Genomic DNA, 27,970 nt, shown 5'->3' on the forward strand with positions numbered 1-27,970 from the left:
AAAAGTTTAGCTTTTCGGCTCACTCGTCGCATCTTGTTAAATTATTTATTTTTATATTTAATTTGTATTTATATGTATACAGATGTTTGTATATATATAATCATCTCAATTATATTATATAAACTATTAAAATTATAATACAGCCAGAGAGGACTTAGTGTAATAATCGTTATAGACATTGGCTGTAAGCTAGCCATTCCGCTCGACTTATCGTCGAGATATATTATTCGTGCACACGGCTGGATACAACTATACACCTGATAACGTCGCGAATGAAGCAGCCTATGCGCTCACAAGGGGGATATACAATAAGTTTCATCAATTAACCGTGTGTGTATGCGTGTATTGACAAACAGCATACATACTTCATGCATACATATACATACATACATACATACATACATATAGATGCAAACGCAAATCATTCGCTATAAATCATTCACGCTTGCTTGTAGACGTGTGAGTATTTCTATGTTATAATTTTCAAAAAGAAGCAATCGGAAATTAAGCTCGGGGCCCGATTTAGATTCACTTGATCAGGCGGAGCAGCACTTAGGAGCCTTCGCGATTCGCATTTCAAGTATTTCCGGTCTTTATCATTCTACTTCCATAATGATACCGCACCGCATTTTAGCTCAATAAAGTATCCTTTCTATCTAACGGGCTCAAAGTTTGCGTGAGCATGTATAATGCATAATGGCGTGGTTTTCGCAATAACAACACTGGCCAAACTTGGAAGCATCATGGTTGTCGATTTATATTACATAAAATACAGAGCGATCAGATTATCGTTGCACTTGTGTATCCGAAATCATTGAATAAATCTCTTAATGTACAATATCTATATTCATTCTCAATTTAGACAATACTGCCGATATTTTTATATTTTCATTTCGAATATTTCAGATACATACTGCACAAGAATGCAGAGAAATATTACGACACGATTACTAAACATATTCTAATATATATTAAAATTATAAATTGGAATTTTTTGATACTTCTAAATGTCTATCTTCTGTTTATCTTCATAAAAACGAGCTGTGTGAGAAACAAAAATATTATTGCATCTCGATTTATATCAATGTATATCGAATACAACTCAGTTTTATTTCTCGCTGTGCAAATCTGCATATTGCATTTGCAAATACTTTTAGCAATGGATCAATGATGAAATACACAAAATTTTCATCTACATATAGTGGACTAACAACTAATTTTGATAAAACTTAAGGATTAGTTTCTAGAAAATTAAATTTGTATTCGTCTAAAAATAAATTGAAAATACTGGATATATTATAAAAGTGAAACATTGAGCTTGATTATTATCCCCTCCTCCCGATTAAGGTGATAGTACTTCTTTACGAGCTCTCTCTACGATCGTAATATTGCTATCTCAGTTTTAGGCTGATGTAGTAAAATATTGGCTTAGTTTTATCGATTCTCGCTTCAGCATCGATTCTTCAATTCGTACAGCAAAATTTAAATATGCATTTGTAATCATATTAAAAAATTTGAAAGTACTTATTTACATTAATTTTACAAAATCTTTCAACAAAAAATAATATACGAATGTATATTGAATAAGCACTGCATTAAATGCGCCTAATTGTATTTGAAAAGAAAAAAACAAAATGCTGCAGAGGAAGAGAATCAAAAATAACAAAGATGACGTGACATGCATATACGCAAACTGCATATTATACATATCAAAGTGCCAGCAATTTCGGAAGAATTAAACTCGCTACACCATATCCTATAACAATCCCATTATCACGTCAACATTATTTTATAAGCATTCAAGTTTTTTCACCACAAGCGGTCGCGACTTATACTATAATCTCGACTATCGTCACTTGTGAGTAATCCAAAACCTGTTTGCACTGCATATACATGTGTGACGAGTCTCATAATCATAATCGAATATATAATTTATATAATGAACTAAAATATGTTTGGACATCGTGACCAATCACCTTTACTCTTACAATCCCAATATTCGCCGTTGTAAACGTAACAACGACTATCTGTATACGGATCCTGTTTCTTCGTGAACCACAATGGTTCATATGCCTCATAAGGTAAACCTGCGGAAGAAGAAATAGTTTCAAGTGAGCAAAAATTTTTAGTGTTTTTGCAATCTGATTTTATATATATATTAATGTATAAATTTACCTTGTGCGGCAGCCTTTTCGGCATCATGCTCGCGTGCTCGTCTGCACGCTCTTTGTTTTTCTTCTAAACGCAATTTTTCAGCATTAGCTTCGTCCCACCGTCCATTTTCCATTAATCGCTGATCGGGCCTCAATCGAGAATCTGTCGGAGCTATGCCCTCTTCTGGTTCATTCAATTGACACGCTAATTCGGTGAATGAATAATACTTTTCACAGTCATCACTGTAAAATAAAATTAAAACATTAAAATATCTGTCTCATGCATTAAAAATGTTACTGTGATAAATATAGTTTTCTTTTCAATTGATCTTTTTCGAAATAAATATTTTATGTATTTTGCATTATGAAAATAATTCTACATTTGGAATAATTTTTGTTACATTATATGACAAACTATTTTCTATTTATGATTAAAATTATAGTAGAAGGTATTGAATCACTATATTTAAATAAAATGATATATACAGGGTCTACCAAAAGTGTGGAAACCCCTAAATATCTCGGAAAATATACGTTTTACAGAAAAGTGTTTCCAACAAAAGTTGTAGGGTTTAAGAAGATCTATATACTGATTCTATCAGTTTGACCTTGGATGGCGTCGTCAAGGTCAGGTCAAGGTCACATTGACTTTTTTAAATGACACCCCCTACATTTGATTGCATATTCTTATAGCTTAATTCAAGAGCTTTCCAAAACACTATAATAATGTTCATTTTTATTAAGTACTTTGCGAGTTATGAGGGTTGAAATAATTTCTTAATTTTACATAAACCATAAAATATCTAGTAAACCATTCATTTTTCGATTATCTTACCCTCATACTTTTATGTACAAATTAATGAGAGGAATCAATTGGTGTAAAGAAAACACATAGTTGTTTCTAAGAAAAAATATGTAATTTGCAATTAACAATTCCATATTTTTTCTTAAAAACAACTGTATGTTTTCTTTACACCAATTGATTCCTTTCATTATTTTGTACATAAAAGTACGAAGGTAAGATAATCGAAAAATGAATGGTTTACTAGATATTTTATGGTTTATGTAAAATTAAGAAATTATTTCAACCCTCATAACTCGCAAAGTACTTAATAAAAATGAACATTATTATAGTGTTTTGGAAAGCTCTTGAATTAAGCTATAAGAATATGCAATCAAATGTAGGGGGTGTCATTTAAAAAAGTCAATGTGACCTTGACCTGACCTTGACGACGCCATCCAAGGTCAAACTGATAGAATCAGTATATAGATCTTCTTAAACCCTACAACTTTTGTTGGAAACACTTTTCTGTAAAACGTATATTTTCCGAGATATTTAGGGGTTTCCACACTTTTGGTAGACCCTGTATATATCAAAAGAAAGGCTAAAAAAAATGGAAAAAGTGATATTTTCTCCGAATTTTTATATAAGTATTGGAGTTGTATACTTACGTAGGCATACGTCGTTTCCACGCCAATATGTAGGGGCCAGTCTTATAGACTGGATTATCAGGTGTACCAGACGTGCTGATTACTGGAGCAATTTCTATTTTCGCATCCCATGTACCCTGTACTACCCATTTGACTTCCTTATTAGAATTCATTACTACTCCTTTCACCTTACGCTGACTATCTCGCGAAAAATACGAGTAAGGTATATATTTCAAATGGCACTTGATACCTTCCTTATGATTTACGATATCCATATCACCACTCTGATCGACCCACAATTTTCCAACTATAATATTATGTACCGTAGTAGTAACTTTACGCCATGTATAGTGCTGTTGTCCAATGTCAAATTCCAAATGAGCAGTACCCAAAGGAATTACCTGATTGCAAAAATCAATTATCTCAATGGCTACATTTAAAAGACACAATAATTGCGCAATCATAGAGTAATTGCCGTGCAGATATGTAATTGATGTATTCTTAAATCTATTATATGCACTTTTCAAAAACTAATCACACACTATTGTTTCTTTTGTTTTATGTAGCTAATAGTACATTGAGATGATATCATGCTCATATCTATAAATGTACAAAACGTCTTGCAAATTTAATCTTCCACATTATTATAAAAAATCAATAAATTTATAAATTTTATCATATTAATCAAAACCTACATCAATCGCATACATTAACAAATATATTTATAATTTTATAAATTGGTTTGTGTATAATGCTATATTAATATATTATTTAATAATAAATAATCAATTACACATTTATAAAATATATTTCGTCCATTTTCTTATTCTTTTGTCCATGTAGATTTTGTTCATGGAGATTTGAAAAAATACCTTGTACTTTTCAAAAGATATTATTCCTTAAAATTTTAGAAAAGATAAGTACAGCGCTAATATTCTGCAATAAATAAATAAAATATTGTACCTGGAGATATTTTCCACGAAACTTGGAGGCCATTGTAAACTCTTGCCAACACCGCCACTTCTTTCCTTCGCAATACTGTGCTAGCATAGGCGGATGATGAGATACTTGTTCCGAAATTGCGCGCCATCCAAGATCATCTGTACGATCACACTCGTAAGTTTCACCCAAAAGAGGATTGAAAGGCTTTCCCGTTCTGGTAGCAGTTGTAGAATAACTAGATATAGTGAACGCAGCTACATAAGCCATCTGTTCATAGCTATCTGTACATTCCGCAGCCCTATTTAAAATAACATTTTGTCTTGTGTAAATACTTGTCATATATTTTTTTTTGTTAAAAACATAAAAATATAATATAGATATTATACCTATCCAGAATGTCTGCATATTCATAGTCTTCTGTCAGCCGTTGAAGCATACTAAGTGGTTCGGAGAAATTAACTGGCATAGGAATTTTTGACAAATCCTTGCCAATACAGTTTTTCATGATACTCCATAGATTCAAGGGATAATTTGGTTTATCAGGTACCTTAATCCTTCGCTTCCTTTTGGAAACTGTGGTCACCCTGGTGCCGCTACCGCCATTGTTGGCTTGCCAAGTCTATATAATATCGAAAAGGAAACCAAAAAAACATATTTACATCTTATTCTGCAAATAGTTTAAATTTAAAAAAATAAAATTCATTTACATTGTCCAGGTCGTCTGTGGTCGCGACGGGTGAAGGAGTCTGTGCTGCTGTAGAATCGGTCACAATGAGAAACGACTCTGCACCAGTGGAATCGGAAACAGGCAAAGGTGTCGGATCCCCTTCTGAACTGGAGCCATCGTCACTACCTTGGGAATCGGTGCGATCTCTCGTGTGGGAAATGGAATTGCTCGTGGCCACTCCGGGTATGCTTAGAGTGAAAGTATCTGATTCTTGCGCATCATAAAATTCAGCATTATCTTCCTCATCTTCCGACGGTGATGTCGTAGTTGCGGGATCTGCAAAGTCAAAATTTGTCCATTTGTCACACACGGAACGTATTACGTGGAGATTCGAATCGAGGGAGACGGAAGCGGAAGACTGAACATGAACAAAGAACGAAAACATGATTCTTTATCGGTTCGAAAGTTTAGATAAAGATTAAGATAAGAAACAAATACGATGATCTGTATCGCACGACGTGACGATATCGATAAGATTGAGAAATGAGGAATAGCATGATACGCGTATACGTAGTCGTTTGCGTTTATCGTACTTTCTTCAATCGAGATTGTATCATTAATGAAGAATCGATACGATATCCCGCGAGCCATAAGATTATGTATGCCGTTGTTTCAAATTAATTTCGTTCAAAGTCCGATTTCTCTCGTCTGCCCTCATTTTACTATTGTTTTCTTTTTCATTTCAACCAAATTAATTGTGTACCCTGCGTCTGCAAAATTCTACAAAATTTGCGATATTTAATTGATTAAAATTAATGAAAGAATCGCGATCGTGAATTATAAAAAGCTACTTTATACACACACATTAGATCTATTCTTTTTAACTGCACTTTGATGTACTTTCTTGCAGCTTTTCTGTCTCTCTCTTTTTCAGATATATGTAAATAAATGTAATTGCAAGTACATATACACGTTTGCAATTACATTCGTTTCAAATACAGAAAGCGTATCATGGCATAGATAAAGACTACTAAAAGGAGAAGGAGAGAAAAGGACAGACAGAGAGAGAGGGAGAAGGACAGAAAGAGAGAGACAGAGAGAGAAGCGAATAGACATGTATGGGACATAGTCCGATACATCCTGTTGTATGATTGTGCACGTTTATGAATGACGAGACCAATTTTGACGAGAACAATGCAAATTCTGCCACTTTTGCAAACACTTGACGAGGTTGCGAGTCGTTGAATGAAATATAAATAAGGAAAACACACCACTTTTAGACTCGTCCGATTGTTTTGACAATTTGGCCCGATTCTGTCTTTCTTCAGTTAGACTCGGGGGGGTGGCTCTGAATTCCGGAAATCGAGTTTCGAAGAAAACCCGCGTCAAATAGTACCAAAGATCGCCCGAGTAAGCGTCAAATTCGAAGGAAGCCCAAAAACACTGTCCGTAATGTACGAAGACATATATACGAGTACGCGCGCGGCCTATGCGCGAATTATATATATTTTTTGCTATATGTATATATATATATATATATATATATATATATATATATATATATATGCTGCAATGTGCGATCGTGAGTACGTAGTACACCACGGATGACGACGTAAGTCACGCGATAACGTGTTGCATCAATGTGTACCTCCCCGAAGCCATCTAGCGCACGTACGAGCAAATAAATAAAGGCGCCAAAATTTGAAATACTTAATCTTTTTCCACCATATTTTATAAATCACGAACTTTACATCACCAATGGATAATGTGAATTTTGTGCTAAATATAAAATTTAAAATTCAAAAATTATCCAGGGAATTTCAGGCGTATTTTATTTTGGAAAAATATTAATTTAAAATTGCCGAAATATTTAATAAGTAATTTGTGTGTGTGTGTGCGTGTGTGTAATGACGAAAGATATTTTTGTGTATTACTGACTTGAAATTTATACCGCATTAATATTAATAAATAAAATTTCAATAAATTGAAAGTTTTGTTGTACGTTTTTTAGAGTATAACTTATCACTTGATAAGACATGATACTTAGTTAAGTATTAAGAAAATCGAAAAATATGATATGCGAATGAGCGTACTACGAAACAAAAAATGCAACTGTAAGATTATTTATTTATTTACGTGAAGGCCGGTGTCCTCCTGCAAGTGTTACTGAAGGAATCGCATGTTGTGCAGCTTCCTCCAAATGAGAATGTTGCCTAGCTAGTTGTTCAACCATCTTCTCTATCCGCACCTTCTGGTCTCGCTCATGCTGTAGCATCTTTTTCCATTTAGGCTCTTGTTGCTGGGCTAGTTGCAAGTAATCGTTGCTCGTCTGCAACAATGTATATAACAATCAACTTTTACCGAAACTCTCATTATTACATTGATAGATTAGATTATATCGATAGAACTGCCATTCCCAAGGACAATCTTATGAATAAGATTTAAGGATTAGATTTGAGTCTAATTATAAAATTAAATTCTGTATTGAGGGAATTTTATAATTGCATTTCTACTTAATCTTTGAACGCATTAATCATACAAGAAACGAATTACTAAATAACTCGAGAAATCTCGACCTTTCCTCTTTTCCTTACACTATTTTAAGATTGAGTCATTTGTTTAGTACTCTTGTACTCTGTATATCTCATTACTCTTATCTCTAATAAAATTTACAAAATATTCAAAAATATTTTATAAATTCTGAAAGGAATTTATTTAGCAAGTAAAAATATTAGAACAGTCATCTATTGGATTCTAATGCAAAAGACTTTTAAAATTTGCTTGTCAAATTTGAATCTGTACCGTACTCTATCTGTACTGTTCAATTACATGTGAAAACGACATGTTCTATATTTTTCCAAAGATATTATAGTCTGAATGTGCATCTTAAACCTATATGAGAATTTATTAAAAATTGTATACATTGGACATGTAATAAATTAAAAATTATTGCAATTATAACCACAATTAATATCTTGTAAATAGGGAAACAAAAATTCAAAGAATATAAAGTGGATTCTTAAATTGTAAAATTCAAACGGTTTTAACAATACGTTTATTGGTGCTATTTTTTTCTCTTTTGCTAGATTTTTAAAAATTCACGATATTTGACATGGTAACGTTTTGCAAACACCTTGTTTTCCTTGATATATACTTAGATATTTATTAAATTAATCATATTCATGTGATTTAAATTTATAAGAGTACTAAAACTTACACTAATCATAGCATTTGCCGCAATCCGAAAAAGCGTAGCTCGCTCGCTGACGGTCTTGAATTTTGCCGCCAAATCGGGGGACGGAGGCTCTAACATTTCCAAGTCGGATAAAGCTCGTTGAAGCGCAGCTCCCTGCTTGGATATTAAATCGTTGCATGCTTGCAGATCGTCCAATCGTCGCGTTAAATCCTTAATCACAGACGCAGTTTCTACGTTTTGATTGTCGTTATCTTGATATTCCTCCTCCTCTTCTTCTAAAAGAAATTTCGCATAAAATACCAAAGTTGGATAAAATAGATGAAAAAGATAGACGATACACTAGTTGTATGCGTAGACACTCAAGATAGACGATACACTAGTTAAATGCGTAGACACTGTGTCGCATCGACATTGTAGAGAATATTCCTTATGAAGAGGAGAGAATGCAGAGAGGAAAGATCAATGTGTTAAACGATGTACAAATAATAATCAAGTACAAACCAGATTCCATTGCTTGAATCGCTTTGGCTTTTGCCAATTCGAGCGCCGTAACCCATTGCTGTCGCTCCACCTCGGTCGATGCCTTGATGTGAAAGGTTTGCGTGCCACCGTTGCTGACGACAAAAGTACAGGCGTCCACTGTATGTATTAAGGCCCCGTGTAAGGAAATCGTGCCGCGGCAGGTGTGGGACATCTCCGCAGGGTTTCTAAAAATAGGAAAAATGGAGACAGTCTCGAGTACTCACATTCCTTTGGAATCGCCTCGCAATTGCCGAATGACACAGAGAAAGACAGACATGAGTTTGCAATCGTAGACTCGATTTCTTTTGGCTTCCTTTTGGTGAAGGAGCGACTTCTGTCACCCAAAAATTGACACTTGTCAACGTAACAACTGATTGTCTGCGTTAATCTGTGACACCGTAACTGACTCGCCGGGAAAAGGGGGAGAGGAGGAGTCGAGCGAAAGGGCGGTAGGGCAAATTAAAAGATATGAGTTTATTAGCGTAATCGCCGAGAATACACTCGTTAAAAGCGATCCCATTACCGTCCCGCAACGATCCGGCTCCTGTGTCCACGTCTACGTAAATAAACATCTTTCGTTGGAATAATTCAACAATTCAGGAGTTATTCCGTCGTACGAAACAACACTTTAAAGAACGGAGTAGGAGCTCTCAATCGGATCATGCACGTGAGGTCAGTCGGGTTAATCAAACAGCCAACAATCACGATTCTGCGTGAGAAAAAGGAACAAGTCATGCTAATACAATTGAAACAATTGTACAAAAGGTGTCTTTGAAGTAGATCGTCAAATTTTTCAACCTTGAGAATGAAAACAAAGGATAATTATAAATCTTAAAATACTCTTTCTTTTAAATTATAATTATTTTTATCGACGACGGAATCTTGCAAACAACGTGTCTAGTAAAATTAAAAGTGTAAATCTCATCGTATACATGTAACAATAAATCTCTAAAAGTAAATTTCTTTTCATTAATTTACATTTCAAGCTTTAAAATTATGCTCTCAGTTTTATATATATATATATATATATATATATATATATATATATAAAACTGAGAGCACAATTTTAAAGCTTGAAATGTAAATTAATGAAAAGAAATTTACTTTTAGAGATTTATTGTTACATGTATACGATGAGATTTACAACCGAATTTTGCTCTGTTTTTAAAGAAATTGTTGAAAATATTTTTTTTCCTACAATATATATATATATATATATATATATATATATATATATATATTGTAGGAAAAAAAATATTTTCAACAATTTCTTTAAAAACAGAGCAAAATTCGGTTCAAAAGTATAAATCTCTTGGGGATTCTTACTCCACGGCAGATGCAAGTCATTTATAGCTCGGAAAGAATGCGGATCTGATATTTACACAATCTTTTTCCTATACTTAAGATAAATAGAATCCGTTGCCAAAGTTTGTCGATCTACTTCGGATAATACTTTCGGATACGCCAGATAATTGGCGAAAATCGGTACTTTACTATATTATAATAAATTTCATATATTAAATGAGTTATCTCAAAATACATATTATGTAAAATAATTTAGGCGAATACAAGGATTGGGAGAAAGAGAGAAGTATGCTGGAGAGAAATATATTGATGAGAGATGACGAGAAGAAAGAAATAAATTGTCTAGCAGAGATTACTGAATCTTTCATCACTCATTGTCAGTTCATCAGGAAGGAAAGATTTAGTCTGCGGATAATTTTGTCAGCTGATACAACTTTCGAGAGTTCACTCGAAAAAGAAGTAAAACTAATCTATAGATTTTATTAGTTATATATTTTCGTTATCAGCTCGATAACGATCGTTATGTACTGCTCAAAGATCACTACGTGAACAAATGTAACAAGACAGATTCAATCGGAATAAACGGCACCAGACATAACATAAAGAAGCGGCACGTTTCATTGCACGTGGCTGCATTATGATACGTACACATACAGACACCATACATACACCTCACGGAGAAACAGATAGAGAGAAAAACTGAAAGAAAGGCATACGAGAGAATACAAGTGTACGTTTAGCATATTTAGCACATGAGAGGGTGGCATTTAATGTCCAGATTACACATAAATGTATGGCATGTTAAATAGAATAAAGAAAGCTAGGTGATTAAGGACAAGCTAAAAACTACATGTAAACATGTAGAGCTAAATGTAATGGGGTATACGTGTATATGTGTGGGTGGGTGTTGCGTATAACGAATAATTGAATAAAACAAAAATGAAAATTGGAGACTTCAACGTCCTCAGCCGGTTTTAATCACAGATTTTGCTAAGGGAAAAGTCGGGATATTTCGGCGATTTCGTATACATCGTTATCTTTTTCTCTCTTTTTTTTTTTTTTTACTTACTCGGAGGCTCTGCCAGTCCTCCGCTTGCGTCGCGTTGATATCTTTGGCCCCCCTGTCGGTTCGGCCCTAAACAATCCATAAAATAAATAGACCCCGTTCATATTGTATAATATTGCAAAGCTTATTACTTGAAATTTTATTTCTGTTTTTTTTTCTTTCTAGACGAAGCGTAGCGTTTTTGCTTTTTATCGCTCCTCGAATTTGCATTAGAAGTCGAAAAAAAAAAGAAATCGGTAATATCGAGGGTGATAAAGTTCGCTCGAGTTTTGTATACGAGCTGCGTGATTTTGCGTGCACGCTGTGTTGCCGTGCGAGAAGCCTTACGACAGAATCGAGAATTAATTCGTACAACAAGAGAACTCGTAATACATTCCAGAACAATTTTCGGGAAAGGGCATTGCAAACTCATAAATCATACAAACTGTGCCAAGCGGAATGTTAAACGAAAAAAAAACCCAGGAAGCCGGTGCTAATAATCGTCGGAAAACGCGCTTTGCTCTACAATAATAAGGATAACACGATCGTGCATCCTTACATTATTTGTGCGCTCGTCTCGTAATCAAATATCTCGTTCCGCTATTAATCTTGCAACAAAATTGCCAGAACAAAACTGACGAAAATTGTAGAAGCTGCGAATCTATGTTGCAAACCAGATAACGAAGCTTAAACGATTTGAATGAGAATTTCTTTAAAGAGAAATCTCGCAAGTTAATGAAAAAAGTAAGGAAACTATGTAGATAATTAATTCTTCAATCTGGGATAAACGAAATGTATCGTCAAATGCGAACATCTGCACAATAGAATAGTATTTATTTTTTCAACTGCATTCTTTCAAAGGCGCAATAATGCGAAACAATGCTTATGACGCAAGTGTAAATGACGTTTGTTAATTTCAACAATTATAAATAACTCTTAAGATTTACGCAATTTTTTGACTTGAAATAACATCGACTACGATCGAAACAATAATATTATAAATTCAAAAATTCCTACTACTGACTTTCTACTACTGATTTTGCGACGACTCACGCAAATGTTGCATCGATATCGTCTGAAAGAAGTTTTGTCACGCTTTTATGTAATCGTCACGATACTTGCTGTTTTCCAGAAAGTATATTCGCGACGATACGCGTATTTTAATACGTTACAAACAAGTTAAAATTGAAGATGAATATTGCCAAGTGATATTCAAGTGGACAGTAATAGATTCGATATTTCTTAAATAAATCGACCCGTAAAATTAGCTTGCATTTGGAAGTGAGAATCGCAAAGCCGAATACGTACATGCGTATCCAAGTTGTCATTCTAATGTTTTCGCTACGATGCATCTTATCGCAAACTCTTTGGAAGATTATAATTTAAAGGGCGCGAAAAAACGCAACGATCGACTTTCAGAAACGAATAATAGGGAGCTGTTCCCCCTTTTTTTTCATCAAATTGAACACGTTAACATAGCGAGAAGAAGCAAGAAACCGTGCTAAAATTTTACAGTCATTTCTTTGTTTATGACGCAACAATTTCAATTTTAATCCTTCTGATAAATAATTAACAAGGTACTTTGTCTGCAGATAAAACGCGGCATCACTTATCGTTCGGCGATACCGCGTACGCGTTTTCCTAAATAAATACATATTCGATCAGCTGTTGCCAGGCTATTTTTGACCGGGAGCAATCAGGGGGAAAAAAAAAAAAAAGAGTACTGTCACACACATAACCTAAACGCGAATAGAGAACAGCTCCATATTGCATTTTGACGTGTCTCTAGATTTCTTTTCTCCACGTGGCTGGGGGCTGACGTTGACTGTCGTTGGAAATAAGAAACGCAGACCCAAGCCGTGGCATGCGATCTCGTCAAGATCGATCGTATAAAACGTTACAACGAGCGTGTCTAGAGACGCATAGACACGGTCGCGCAAGTTGAAGAATTTAATATAAGGGCGGTAGATACAGCGATAGGTGGGTAGGTAGAGGTAGATCCGATGACACGTAGGAAACTACCTGTAATACGACAGAAGCCCGTTTGACAGGACGAACCATCTCCGTTGATAACCTTTCAAGTAGTTGGTCCACTTGAAAAGCCAGCCTTTCATCTCCTGCCCGCCGTGCTGGCTCTTCGGGTCCCCCATGTTGCGTTATCCGGCTTCGCGTATTAACGCTCACGTCTTTCGCGTCTCTCTCAAACGATCACGACGATGCGAGCCGAGGTCTGTCTACAGCACCACATCACCCGCGTTGTACGAAACCACCATTTTGATTGTTCCTCGTGGAAGGGGAATCTTCCCTTCACGCCGTGCGCCGCTGATCGCTGCTGATGACCGCTGCTGCTGATCTGGGGCCGCGAGAGCGACGAGAGCCGCCTTCCGAGAGCCGCTATCAGTCCTTGTATACACCTGTCTACCTGTCTACGCACGCACGATGATGTAAAATCGAAACAGGCGACTGACGCGACACGCGATATCATCTAGCAACACCGATACCGATTCCGCTCTTATGGTATACGCGAAATACCGATGCCGGATAATGCAGATTCCTTCGCCATGAGCCTCCCCTTCACTTTGACAATACCGCGCTAGGCTATTACATTTGTCGTACGACAAATTTTTTAAGCACACTGATTGGCTGCAGAATAGAAAATTTTTGAAGATTCAAAAAATTATTATCCCGCAACCAATCAATGTGCTTAAAAAATTTGTCGTACGACAAATGTAATACTAGCCTTACGCACTTGTTCTTTGATCGTCTTATATTTTTTCTGTTTTGTTTCTTTCCAGGACCATGGACCGATTATTACTTGTTTTAACAGAAGAAGTTTGCTACCATTGTCAGCGATATAAGATATTCCACTCTCGCAAGTTGCTCGTACGAGAGAGAAAAAGTCGTCAAGAATGGATACTCCGCAAGTCGATATGATATGTCCCAATTGTAAAACTAATGTTACATTAATTCGAGATGTGCCTCCTGAAAATAAATCCTCAATGGAAGTAACAATTTCAATATATACAAATGGACAACAACATGTGAAAATAATCTGCCCGAAATGTCATCAAAACATTACTTATGGTTCATAAGTCTCACTCTTTTATTTGGTAATTTTATCTTCTTTTTAATTTATATCATTTTGATTTTTATACTCTTTAAGGAAATTTAATCTAATTTCTGTATTATAATTTAATTAGTCAATGTGATTTTAGTTAATTTATTGAAATTAACTCAATTACTTTTTTATTTTCCTGTAGGAAAAGTCATAATATGGATATATCTATTAATTTTTGACTAAATAAATTAAAGAAGAAGAAGACTTGTTCTAGCTGGACACACCAGTGATGTACACATATATACATATGAAATATTAATAGATACAACAATGGTAAATTATAGATACAACTATGATTTTATAAATCCTTGAGTGTAATAAATACAAACTGATACTGAACCACGTATGTATTATAGCAACTGTTAGATTAGTGTTTTTATAGTTTTTTGTTTTTTTTTTTCATTAGATTTCTTCACATAAATATGCATAAATTTATCATTAAGCATTCATAAAGATACTAACGGCTGCTTTGGACATAGAAAAATATTTTGTAGAAAAATTAAAATGAAAATAGAGATAATTTGGCGAGTGATTAAAAAATCAAGAAAAATCTTGAACTTCTCTTTGAATATAGCGCCATACTCGATTTAGTGCAAAAATCAACCAATCGGTAAGAGCTTATACTACATTGAGTATGCAAAATATATAGATGCGTATGTACGCAAAAATCAACCATTCATTCACTACGAAGGAAAAAGTAGCAATATACCATACATATGACAATTGTTTTTATGTGCATTATCCATCTAAAAATTTATTTGATAGATTTATAAAATAGACTTAAAAAAATTTGAAACATTTATAGTCTTATGCTTTTGAAAAAGATTTCTTATTATATTTTTATACATTTGCACTTTATATAAAACTTATTTAGAAGACATAATACAAACTATAATGTGTAATTTGAGTCATGTATTATGTAGCATCCTTTAAAAATTGCATCATATTGTAATCTTGCAAAATTATAAAATATTGCTTGCATTAACTCATTTTACTTAAATATTCAGGATCTTATATGCAAAAATGTATAATAATGTATGTAAATGTTTTTTTCACAAATATCTAAATTCCTGATAGTATACTTAAACTAAGTAATCTGAAAAAAATAGCAAGAGTAATCTGAAAAATGCAAGAGTATAATTCTAGATTACGTTCTAGGCAAAGGAAACGTTTTCATCTCTTTACATCGAAGAAATTTATTTCCGTCGTGCAACCGTAAAAGTAGGCGAGGCATTTTTCGAACGACTAATAGACGCGCTTGCGGCACATCTGCGCCTGTCAAGCAGCAGTTAACCCCCGTACAATAGTTCTCATTGTAGTACGTACTGTACACGTACTGTACGTATTATGGTGGACCGCTCTCTCGTGCACCGATAGAATATTCAACATTCGTCGTCGCCGTCGTCGTCGTCGTTGTCGACGTCTTCGTCGTCGTTGTCATCGTCGTCGTCGTGTCGTGCGGACGGCTCCGCGTCTCTCGTTCGCAGGACGATTCGTTTCGGGAAGCCTCATGAGGTGATGCGACGTCTCGCATAAGGGCCTCAGACTTCGGATCCCCCAGGTGAGAGCGTGCGAATCGCGAGGAAAATCTCGCGTACGATCTACGAGGGTAAGGGAGCAGCGATCTCTCGGGGCCAGCAAGGTCACGTGACCCGTGTGTTTACCAAAATGGTGAACGTCCGTGCGTTACGGGCGACTCTACGCGATTCCGTCTGTCGCGCAGAAACGGCCGCACGACGCTCGAATGTGTAAATAGCCCCGAGATCAGCTGTTTCTAGCGTGTACATGTCAGTGCGCATCTCGTTTCGACGCGTCCCGATTTCGATCCTCCAGCGTCGCGTCGCGTCGCGTCGCGTCGTCTCGTCTCGTATCGCGTCCCATCCCGTCTCGTCCCGTCCCGTCCCGTCCCGTTCCAACTCGTCCCATTCCGTCGCATCGCATCCCGGACGAGTCGACGTTTCGCGCCTCGTCCCCGTTTCTTTCGACGTCCACCTCGCGCGCGTCGTCCTCCTCGCCTCGCGCGACCGAAAGTTCTCACGGTGGACGCTGATATCGCGATCGCTACCGTTTCCAGCCAACATATTTTGGATGCGATCGCGGGAGATGCCACGACCCGACACGACGGTCACGGTACGACGATCGCCTCCTGTTGATCGCGTGCGATCCCATTGCAATCTTATGACAGCTCTACAACGGTATTCGTAGACTATTTTATGCGAGATGAAATCTCCATAAAAAATCATCATGTCATTCGATCGTTTCGTCGCGCGCCGAGCTTCGTCTCCCAGCCACAATACTGTCAACACTGTAAACTCATCATAGGATCCTCTCTTTCTGTTTCCTTGTATCGCATCGCATCAAGAGGGTGACCCGAAGCTTCCACAGGCCTAATTCCATTTGCCAATAATGCCGAGTTCGAAGAACACTGCTAGGTATGTTTCGCGCAATCATTCTTCTGTCATTTTTCATCACACAGCTGATAACCATGCGTATAATCTCCAAATTAACATTCTACGTAATTATTACTTTTTTTCTCTTCTTTTCTAGTAGCAGATGATCTCTGATATAGGTTAGTGCGAATGAAAAGCACTTTGACGAAAGACATCTAAATGTCTGGAGGTGTCTTTGCATAGCGCCGAGTGCTGCAGGGCCAGCATTCTTAAACATGGCCACGTACCAAGTCGACTACCAATGGTTGGTGTATATTTGTTTACATCGGCGTCTTTTCCTTTTTCGCAACGTTTGTTCAACCTGTCGGTCATTGTCATTGCAGGGCTTATTCCATAATGGATTCATCTAGGATATCCACTTTTCTAATATCAATTCTACTGATAGTCTACGGTAGTTTCCGATCTCTCAACATGGAGCAAGAGGCGAGAGAAAGAGAAAAGGAGAAGGAACGTAGCAACCTATTGACTGGAATTACAAGTAACAGCAACGCCGGCAATGCGGACGGCGCTAACGGCGGAAGAGTTCAAACTCTAGATACGATGCATGCTCTCTGTCTACCTCTCGGTGCTTCCATTTCTCTACTCGTCATGTTCTTCTTTTTCGACAGTATGCAGATGCTTCTCGCAATTTGTACAGCCAGTAAGTTTTCAGTAGCAAATTTTCAATTTGGAATCAGTTCTATTATAAGATCGTGCCATGATAACGGCGCAATTTAACATGAAATATTTGCTATATTGTTGTTCCTTTACAGTTATAGCCACAGTTGCACTGGCGTTTCTTTTATTGCCCATGTGTCAGTACATCATTAGACCATGTTCCGATGGTAATAAAATATCCTTTGGTGTTTGTGGGAGATTTACGGGCGCAGAACTACTCTCGTTTTCACTCAGTGTGAGTATAGTATGCATCTGGGTCTTGACTGGACACTGGCTGCTCATGGATGCGATGGGTATGGGCCTGTGTGTGGCATTTATCGCATTTGTTCGACTACCTAGTCTCAAGGTATCCACGTTGTTATTAACCGGGCTGCTGATCTACGATGTCTTCTGGGTTTTCTTTTCGTCCTACATATTCAGCACAAACGTAATGGTTAAGGTAAGTTTTGCAAATCTTGTATCGTATAAGTATACACGCAAGAAACATCTTGTATGTATTATTTTTGCATAAAATTCATAATGCTATTCTCTGCGCGCAATATTTTTTTTACAATGATACATTGTAAAATAAGAATAAATTCAATTGCACAATGTATCTATTTAATATCTGTCCTTGTATATAGAGCTAATATGCATAAAGATTATCAAATAATATCACACGACTATAAACTATATTTTATTATTAACAGGTGGCAACTAGGCCTGCGGATAATCCAGTAAGTCTCGTGGCTAGAAGATTACATTTGGGCGGCGTGGCGAGAGCCGCGCCAAAACTACCTTTACCCGGAAAACTTGTTTTTCCGTCGATGCATCAAGCTGGACACTTTTCGATGTTAGGTCTCGGCGACGTTGTTATGCCGGGCCTTTTACTCTGTTTTGTCTTGCGATACGATGCATACAAGAAGACTCAGTTATTGCCTGGTGGCTGTGAAACTGGAGTACCACCGCCGCGCCACTTCAGCCGGATTAGTTACTTTCATTGCTCTTTGATTGGTTATTTTCTTGGTCTACTTACCGCCACTGTAAGCTCTGAGGTGTTCAAAGCTGCGCAGCCTGCCTTATTGTACCTTGTGCCCTTCACTTTGTTACCATTGCTCACAATGGCATATTTGAAGGTATCGCTTTTTTTATTTCTTTGTTTACATGTGTTCTATAGTGATTAAGATGTGTTTTAAATTTAACAAATCATCTTTTACTTTTATGTATTCTCTCAAGACAATCATTGGAATAAATTTTTTTTTATAAAAATATCGAAAAAATTAATTTTCAATTTATAAACAATTGAAAGTGAGATTCTTTTAAAAACAAAGTACGTTAATAAATTTATGACAAACGTTAATAAATTTATGACAAAAGCATGTAAGTGTATTTATTCAATTAATGTTAAAAAATTCATGTTAAAATATGAGACACTTGTAGAAAAAAGATTATCCTTACTTCTAAGAAAAAATCGATTCCAAATTTATCAAGAAAATAAAACATGATCTGGAATACATTTTATATTGATAAATTTACATAAAAAAATTACATAACGAAATTGTGTTATAAACCAGATTTTTTAAAAGTTAAATTGCACAAAACATAAGCAAGATATATAAAACTTGTATGTTTATACTTCATGTGTATCTTTTCTTTCAGGGGGATTTACGTCGGATGTGGAGTGAACCATTCATATCTCAACAACCTTCTAAACATATGGACGTTTGACAAGAGTCACGACTTTCTGTATATTGCGCTGTATTGGAGGCAAAATTCTTGCGTGAAATTCATTACCACATAATTTCACATCCTTATTTTCATCAATGTCATTTAATGTAAGTAATTTTTTCTATACATACATACATGCGCGCGTGCGCGCGCAATACACGTTTACATTCTTCTTTTTAAAGTCAATACGGGAGACAGTTCAGATTTAAGGGTCAATGCAATTATTTGCAGTCTTATCTAGTGTAAAAATACATATACTGCATAAATAATTTATAAATGTAATATAATGTCACAATGAGTATAATGTTAGCAGTGCAAGCAACTTTTTACCGAAATAATAGAGGTCGAAGAATCCTCTCAGAATATTTCTGGAATGCCAAATGACACATATATTATTGGCATTCTTTCTGTGTCTTAACTTGATGTTGAGTATATGGATAGATATTGTGCATATAATAGATAATGCAATCAATAATTGTCATTTCAAACTATTACATAATAGTTAAAAACTATGTAATAACTCATGTGATTGATTTTACAAATGAAAAATGGTCTTTCACTTTTACTATCATTATAACAATTGATAGATTTTCGAGATTATTTACTTTCAAACAGAAAATATTAAAACAGCTATAAATAACTCTTATAAAATTCAGTTCACAAATGATTATAAAATTTATTGCAAAATATCTTTTTTTTATTTACTACACTCAATCAGTATCAAATTACTTGCAAATATGTATAGTGCTATGAATAGAATAATTTATAAACTATTTGAAATGGATGAGAATCCGATACACACATGTGCGTGTAGGTTGTGACTTGGTTTAAAGTTGGTTTAAAGATTGATTAAACAAAGTAATAATGCTAAAAATAATTATGTATAATATTTATTACATAATTTTTATAAACTTGGGCACGAATTTGCGATTTGCAGTAATCAATAGCACGCTTTTCGATACTATGTTTTGTTTTGCTGCTTGTTTGTTGATCAAGCTACTTTTACTTCGAAGGAGATTAATTCATTGTCATTCTCAACATGTAAGTAGAATAAAATATGAAACTATGCATTGTTAAAGATAATTACAGAAAAATTTGTTTAAACAAAATGGCTTTCTAAACGAGCTCTTGCTATGGATAGGCTATCGAAAAGACTTTATATGTTTATTTAAGGACAAGACTGAAGATAATATGTATGAAAGCCAATTTATTAAGTAATTTCTCTCAAAGATAAATAATTTTTTTCCATTCTACCTTTCTCTTGGATCAATTTATAGTATCTTAGATTAAATTAAATAACATAATATATTCTAATATAATAATATTACATCGTCTAAGAAAGATAGAATAATATATGCTCTATCATATTGTCCCTTGCTTTAAAATAAGTTGTAAAATATTCGTAGTCACAAATTAATTAGATATTTAATAATGATCCGAATTTCATTTTTATATCTCATGGTATTTAGCAAATTAATATAGGCATACACACATACACACTTTATATACATACATATATATATACATACATAAAATAGATTAATAATTTGCTAAATACGATAATATAAAAACATGAAATTGCACACACACACACACACACACACACACACATCAAAAAGATAGTTTACAATTTATATGTTCTCTAGATAAAAATTATATCATTAAATTTTTGAAAAGACTTTTCCTCAGAAAAGTCTGAGGTATCTGCGATAAAGAAATATATTAGTAAGAATAATTCAAACAAATTTAAATCTGTTTGCTCATATGATAATATAGAGAAATCTCTACTAAAAAAATTCAAGTTTTATTTAAATTATATCTTATAAAGAAAAGATTTCTGATATTGTTGAACAATATCTCGTTAATTTTGTAGTGTGTTTTTAATTTTCATCATTTTTTATTTACTACCTGTCCATAGCACAAGCAATTTATTTTTCATCGTTATCTTATATATATATATATATATATATATATATATATATATATATATATATATATGAAATAAATTATTTTTTACATTTTATTATATATAATCACTTACCATATATACAATGTATGTATGTGTGTGTGTGTACATACACACATACGTACGTACATACATATACACACACATAACAAGTAATAAAATATATTTTAATTATTTTTGTTATTTGATTAAAAAACTTAAAGCCTCGTTTATAAAATGATTTATTTTATACATACTTTATTATATTTTTTAACGAACGCTTAATTGTTTTTTAATTCTCAATTTGTTGATATGATCTTTTTTGAACAAATTACGTACATTATGATATAATGTTTATATTTCTGTAACGTATGTTTAAATTTTTTCTTCCAATGTACATACGAATAACTTTGACAGAGAAGGTGCAGACTTAGTAACATTTGCTTATGTCATGCCCTTATGAAGAGATTTTACTCATTAAGCAAATTAATCGAATGCAATGAATTTTTTTAGTACGATGTAGAGTGTATCTTTAAGAAAACGTTCAAGTTTTTAAATGTAGATTAGCGTAATACAATTTATAATTTATACCACAACAGAATCGTAACACTTTAGTTATACTAAAATAATTCTACTTGTCGATTCGTTTTCACAACGAGACTCCTCCAAACGATAAATGTTTTTGTACAAAAGAAGTTAAGACATAATACTATAGAAAGTGTTTATAGTAATATTGCAACTTACTTAGTTTCTGGTAAGAATGAAAGCATTAATTATGTATACCTTTATTTTTGTTTCAGTATATGTAACAAATCACACATTTTGTTATATATCTCTCAAGTCTGATGATTTATTTATTGACTAGAATTGTACAAGTACTAAAAATGCTCATTATGTAAATTTCAGGAAGTGTATATAAAATGAATACTCACAACTGTAATTCATTTTTTCCACAAACTAAGTGATGAGATTTAAAAAAATACTATATATTAACATGACATATGATAGAAACAAAATGATCAAGGAACAGGTTTAAATAAAAAATCAAGAGTTAAATCGTATATACACAGAATATTATTAAATGCTGGATATATTATAGTGAGGTAACATACTAAAAAAAAGCACTTGCTTGTACTGTTGCAATTCTTGACTTGCATGTGTACAGCTATGTACATTTTTTATATATAATAAAACTTGACCATTTTCGTATATGGTCGCGTTTGAAAAGTAAAAGTTATTGATAATAAATTTGTATTTGTGTTTTTTCTTACGTCACATTCTCGCGCTAAAAATATCTTGGTTTTTTTGCATCGGATAATATTTCCCATTATTAGCCCGAGTATTCATTTGCGCTTGAAAATCGATTTGTATTCCACTATGAATTATATGATATAATTTTTACTTTCGTCATCTTTCAAGTTTAAGGTATCTCCTTTCATATTCAGGATAATCGATTAAAATATTGATTACAAATTGTCACGTCACATCTCGGAAATTTATACGTTAGTTTGCCCCATCGTCACATTGTCCAGATTTCTTTTTATACTCTCTAGATCCTTCATATCCGATACTACACTTTCGCATTTGTAAACTACTAGAGAATGATAAAAATGAACGGCAAAAGCGACAAATACTATAAGCACAGGAATGATTATCACAGTGCTGGCAGTGGCGGCGGTAAAAGAATAGTCCCAGAACTTGACCCAACAGAGAATAGCCACCTCTACTAAAAAGAGAAACAGTCCCAGTATCGTGGAAAATGCCCAAGCCAATTCGATGAAACCGCGCATTCTCTCGTGCGGTGACTCCGTTATAAGACGCGAGACTTGGAGTTTACTTATGGCTTCGATATTTGGTAAGAGATACGTGCTTATCATCAACGCGAAGATGTGTACCGATACCAGGAAGGTAGTGCAAACTGCAAACATGACAAATAGCCATTCCGGTACCGCTGTCGGCTCATTGATTTGCAGTTCTACCATCGCCACCTAAATCGGACCAGAAGAAAAAAAGGAAATTAAAATACACAAAAAATTCGATGCATTTATCAGCAATAGATGTCGTACAAGATGTTTACAGGTATCTCAAGAAGTGAAGCAGATTAAAGAAAGTGATATCTGTCTTATATAACTACAGATGTGCATGAAGATTACATAGAATTGTCGTCAACGTCAATTTAACCATTTTCAGGAAACGTTGTGTAATCATACACAGCCCGTTCTGAGTTTGATTTCCAGACAAACAATTCTATTTAAGTGATCCTTGAGAAATCATAATTTACTAAACATATTCTTCGTTCGTAAGTCTTATTGGAGAAAGCATTACTATGTTTTTCTTTCTCGAATCGCAACAATTTTATCTTGTAGCAGCAATTTACTTTAAATGTATTTAATTGTCAATTAATTGGCAATTAATAATGAATTAATAAAAATAGATGTGTACGATTTTTAAATCTGAAGTTATACATCTGAAGTTATACGTAGACGAAGAAAATTAATTTATTAATCGCCATAATTTAACAAAATATAAAACGCTTTTAATTTTTGTTTAGAAATTTTAAAAAATCTAAAAAGAATTTTATATTTTTGATATTTTATGTAAAAAAAATTTGAAATACCATTAAACTTAATTTTCTATTAATACGTGGCAGACTTGATAAAACATTTAAAGCAAATTCTCTTTGTCGTCTTGCCACATGTGCTCTCTGCATTATTATTTTTTATGGTTTATCATACTAATACTTTATATATATCATACTAAATGCTTGTAAATTTTACCTAATCCAGCGCAAGATGTAATATGAATTTAAATTATTTCTCATATATATAGATCTCGAAGAAGACCTCAGAAGAATGGCGAATAATAAATTAAACATCTCGATGTCGTTATTTTTTTACATATAATAATTATATTCAACTATATTTACCATTGCGAATCCGCTAAGAAGCTCGGATGTGGTTGCAGTTGCTTTCAGTTTAGCCCTGCTCATGTGGAGTCTCCTCCACGAGAGACCCTCGGGTCCGTCATGCTCATCGCTTTGATGCGAGGATGGTGTCACCGGCGGGATTTGTGGACACGTACAGCAACACGTGTACGGCATATTATTACTACCCAAGATGTGATTGTTCGAGGTTGAATACGGAAGACTATTGACCGATCTCATATCTAGAGATACGTATCTATTGTTGTTGTTGTTGTTATTGTATCTGTTTCTAGGCGATAAGACCAATTCGCTCTGAACCGGATATAGTGTACTCCTCGAGCTATGCGTGGAAAAACTCGACTCGCTCATCTGAATTTGTTTCGTCGACATATACGCGAGAGATGCCGGTCTGGATCTGCTGAACTTCCACGAGATATCGCTCTGAGTCGATTTATTAAACCTGCCTCTCATCATATCTTCCCCCGTGTCGCTGAGCGCGTAGGTATTTGAGTTTGATCTCGCATGTCCCCCGATATTTGTCTTCTCGTGCTGGACACCATCGACGAGAACGCTCATCTTGGACTAATTTCCTTTAAATAGCGGCTTAGCTAGTTGTATATACAACAAAAGATATGTCACATTTGTCCCTCCGAATGTTTACGCCTTACTCTTTTGTTCGTCGGTTCACTTTCGAAAGACATTAAGCGAGTCAAGATATGCAGGTATGTCAAGGTACGTTACATCGTATTCACTCTTATTTACTGTTGATATTATCGCATGCATAATCTCGCGCGAGATTATAAATTTTTAATTGCCATCAATACTGAGATGATTTATCGTTCCAATTCAAAATTGTACAATCTGGAACGTTAGATGATGTGTCCCGTCTGATAAATGATTTTCTTAAAATGACAGTTCAAGATGTCGGTGGATACATGTGTGAATTTTTTGGAAGACGCTGAGAGAAGACCGCACTGCTGTGTCCATCACGAGCTCCAAGCAAAGACTGAAGAATCGCATAGTCAAGGTACGCGGACATGACGTATCTGTCTGAATCATAACAATAGTATTAATTACCTTCGAGAGCCATATCTGCGGCATAATAACCGACTGTGTGGCCTCCCGGCGCGCATTTGTGATTGTATAGCGATTTGCCTCTCTCACGTGCTCTCGCCAAGAGACAATGTTATATGGCCAATGACGTTTATTCTCCTTGTCTTTATAACAGTGATAAGACGAAAGAGATCTTCCGGCTTGTTAAATGATATTGAAATATTAAACGATAGATTTGAATCGTCGATCGAGAAATCTTTCAAGAGATAAAGCGAGGAAAATACAAGCTACCGGTAAATCCTTATCTCGAGTCCTTGTTTATTATACTGATATTAAATTTTTTTAATGTCAATGTTAACTCTAAACACGTCTTGATATATTATCATAAAAAAATTAATCTTCTATTTTCTCGATAAAAAATAAGGTGCGGAACAAACTAATGTTACATTATTTATGAAAAAGAGTCGTTCTCCCTGACAGGCGGAATTAATCGCTTGTATGTGTCGCGTTGCGTTGTATGCCTATAAGTGTTAGAATACACAAAGATCTGATATAACAACGTAATTTTAAAGCAAAATAGTGATCATTTTATTTTATTTTATTTTTTTTTCGTTTGCAGGAGGGAATTACCGAACTTCAAGTCAAAATTCGCGATGCTTCGGTAATTGTGTATTCAAGCAGCATAAAAAAGTTTGCGCCTCTTTATATAACGTAGGATATTCCAATAGCTAATCACGTACTTATATATATACATATATATATATATTATAAACTACGTGTAACGTATTTATAGCGATAGCTATCTTCACAATGTGAAGACAGATCAAGACAGCTGGATATTAATCAGAATGCACAAGGAATTTTTCTTCAATATAATACTACAACTTCCAATCTTAAGATTCTTGAAATTGTTCATTGAAACTAAAGTGTTTTTTGATTCTCTTAGCAACAATCGCTTATAAAAATTTCATCAATTTTATCCATTTTTTATCTATCATTTCAAAGTTTAATTTATGATAAAATTTTTATTTCTCACTTATAATTAAAAATTATAATTTGATCTTGATATTTTCAAATATGTGGAAAATCTGATATTTTTTTATGTACATGTATTAAAGTATAAGTATTATTAAACAAAAATTTTAAGACAAAATGATTAAACTTGGAATTTACTTGGGAATTGCATAATAACATTTGTCTGTTTAAAATAAATAATAACATTAGTCTGTTTAAAATAAATTATCATTCACAAAAAAATAGAAAATAAATTGCATTTATTGCATATTCTTGCTGAAATGTATATCTTGGCTGATAAAACTGACGCGAGAATCATTTCATTCAGCAGCGAACAATACGATATTGCAATATTTATGAATAATTCGATATTGCGCAAAGTTTTGAACTAACGTATCTCGCGAAGAGAACGATTTTCCGTCTTTCACGTATCGATCTTTTCCAAGACATGTTTTAACATAACGATTAGCATGAATAAAAGTGTACATTGTAAATCTGATGTATGAATTTTTTTTTTATCACAATGATCGATGTTTACATTTCGATCCTCATTGAAACAACACGTACTCACGTTCCGCTTCTTAATTCAATTAATTCCCACACATAAAATCGAACGTTTGCAAAATTAATTCAAATATTCTCTTTTCTTGATTTTCTAAAATTTTTATACGTTAATTGCAAATCTTAATCTACATGTGTGCATGTATGTATATCCGTGTAATACATTACATATATCAATATATACTTTATAGACGAGTTAATAATAAATCAAATATAATATAAAATATTGAAGATAAAATGGAGGACAACAAGTTATGCAATCTTTATGTTCTTCACGTGTATAATAAAAGTTACGTAGCTACTCGCGTGACAAAATGCTGACGAAATTCTGTAACAAACGCGTGACAAGCGTTCTAGCTGAAACACGAAAATTAGAATTGAATTTTCTGTTGCACGTGAGAATACATAAAAGATGAAATATGAATACATATATTTTTTTTTTTAATAAAAGATGTAATTTTCCAATATACTTATTTTTTTTTAAATTCCTTTATAAGAGAATATTCTTAATAATTTCATAATCTAATAATATAGTATTTATTGAAATTGTGCGTATGCATCGCGAAAATATTTTTAACATTATTAGAAATATAAGTGAAAAAAGTTCTTTTACAGAAGATTTTTATAAAAGATTAAAATGACATGTAGAAATGAAATTTACCATACATTGAATTAAATTTAACATACAAAATTAATAACATGGCAAATACTTTAATATTTTCTTACGTTTGATATTATTTTAAAATCATATTATTTGAATATTATATTGTTATCATGATCTTCTCTTATAATTGTGGATTTCTATCTTTATTATTGATTGATATGAGGTAAAAAGAATTAAATAAAGTAATCATTATTAGATACGCTGTTTATTACGATAATAAATTGAAGTGTTTTTCTACGTATCGTTGATCAGCTTATACGTTTTTTTTTCATCATTAGTCATTAAAATTCAAACATTGGAGATAATCAAAGTTATTAACGAAAATGATTTTTCTTTTTTTCAGGACTTTAGCATCGACGCGTTTCCATAGGCAGAGAAAAATCTCAATATACATATACACACATAGGCACAATTCGCTTCGCTGTTACTGCGCATCGTTTGATGCGCGACATATTATTGTGTCCAATAATAAATATTATTAATCCTTGTTACAATCATATGAAATATTTATATATACAATAATGTAAAAAAATGTTAATAATTATTACAAGGATAAAAAGGGGAAAAAATGAAGATTTTTTTTAATAATGAGAATTTAAAAACCATATTTTTTATAT

The 27,970-nt window shown here is 33.9% G+C and overlaps 3 protein-coding genes and 1 long non-coding RNA gene across 9 annotated transcripts; 2 read left to right on the forward strand and 2 right to left on the reverse strand.

The window, feature by feature from the left end:
* Positions 1-185: 185 nt before the first annotated feature.
* On the reverse strand, positions 186-13,613 carry LOC105251206 (oxysterol-binding protein 1). 3 transcript variants are annotated; one of them, XM_011257808.3, is made up of 11 exons: positions 13,284-13,613; positions 11,286-11,351; positions 8,891-9,096; positions 8,411-8,661; positions 7,330-7,522; positions 5,234-5,529; positions 4,913-5,145; positions 4,548-4,824; positions 3,606-3,985; positions 2,176-2,396; positions 186-2,087 (listed from the first exon to the last, which is right to left on the reverse strand). In XM_011257808.3, the coding sequence occupies exons 1-11, from the start codon at positions 13,409-13,411 to the stop codon at positions 1,945-1,947; spliced, it is 2,394 nt and encodes a 797-aa protein (XP_011256110.1). In that variant the 5' UTR covers positions 13,412-13,613; the 3' UTR covers positions 186-1,944. The 3 variants fall into 3 exon arrangements, with proteins under 3 accessions (XP_011256110.1, XP_011256109.1, XP_019883061.1); XM_011257807.3 differs by having other exon boundaries at positions 8,411-8,664; XM_020027502.2 differs by lacking the exon at positions 11,286-11,351 and having other exon boundaries at positions 8,411-8,664.
* Positions 13,587-14,627, forward strand: LOC109609986. Its single transcript, XR_002192546.2, has 3 exons — positions 13,587-13,778; positions 14,057-14,371; positions 14,522-14,627. It is a non-coding gene; the product is annotated as an uncharacterized LOC109609986 (long non-coding RNA).
* A 909-nt stretch (positions 14,628-15,536) lies between these two features.
* Positions 15,537-27,910, forward strand: LOC105251209 (signal peptide peptidase-like 3). 4 transcript variants are annotated; one of them, XM_020027528.2, is made up of 9 exons: positions 15,537-15,940; positions 16,742-16,811; positions 16,927-17,073; positions 17,153-17,469; positions 17,582-17,925; positions 18,176-18,601; positions 19,125-19,300; positions 24,977-25,088; positions 27,697-27,910. In XM_020027528.2, the coding sequence occupies exons 3-7, from the start codon at positions 17,045-17,047 to the stop codon at positions 19,191-19,193; spliced, it is 1,185 nt and encodes a 394-aa protein (XP_019883087.1). In that variant the 5' UTR covers positions 15,537-15,940; positions 16,742-16,811; positions 16,927-17,044; the 3' UTR covers positions 19,194-19,300; positions 24,977-25,088; positions 27,697-27,910. The 4 variants fall into 4 exon arrangements, with proteins under 4 accessions (XP_019883087.1, XP_019883088.1, XP_025262725.1 ...); XM_020027529.2 differs by having other exon boundaries at positions 16,930-17,073; XM_025406940.1 differs by lacking the exon at positions 15,537-15,940 and adding an exon at positions 25,734-25,775 and having other exon boundaries at positions 16,023-16,811; positions 16,930-17,073.
* LOC105251208 (calcium release-activated calcium channel protein 1) lies at positions 22,211-24,983 on the reverse strand. The gene is made up of 2 exons (XM_011257809.3): positions 24,065-24,983; positions 22,211-23,126 (listed from the first exon to the last, which is right to left on the reverse strand). The coding sequence occupies exons 1-2, from the start codon at positions 24,635-24,637 to the stop codon at positions 22,635-22,637; spliced, it is 1,065 nt and encodes a 354-aa protein (XP_011256111.1). The 5' UTR covers positions 24,638-24,983; the 3' UTR covers positions 22,211-22,634.
* Positions 27,911-27,970: the final 60 nt, after the last annotated feature.

This window comes from Camponotus floridanus, unplaced genomic scaffold, assembly GCF_003227725.1.
Source record: "Camponotus floridanus strain SB8 unplaced genomic scaffold, Cflo_v7.5 scaffold16, whole genome shotgun sequence".
NCBI lineage: Eukaryota > Metazoa > Arthropoda > Insecta > Hymenoptera > Formicidae > Camponotus > Camponotus floridanus.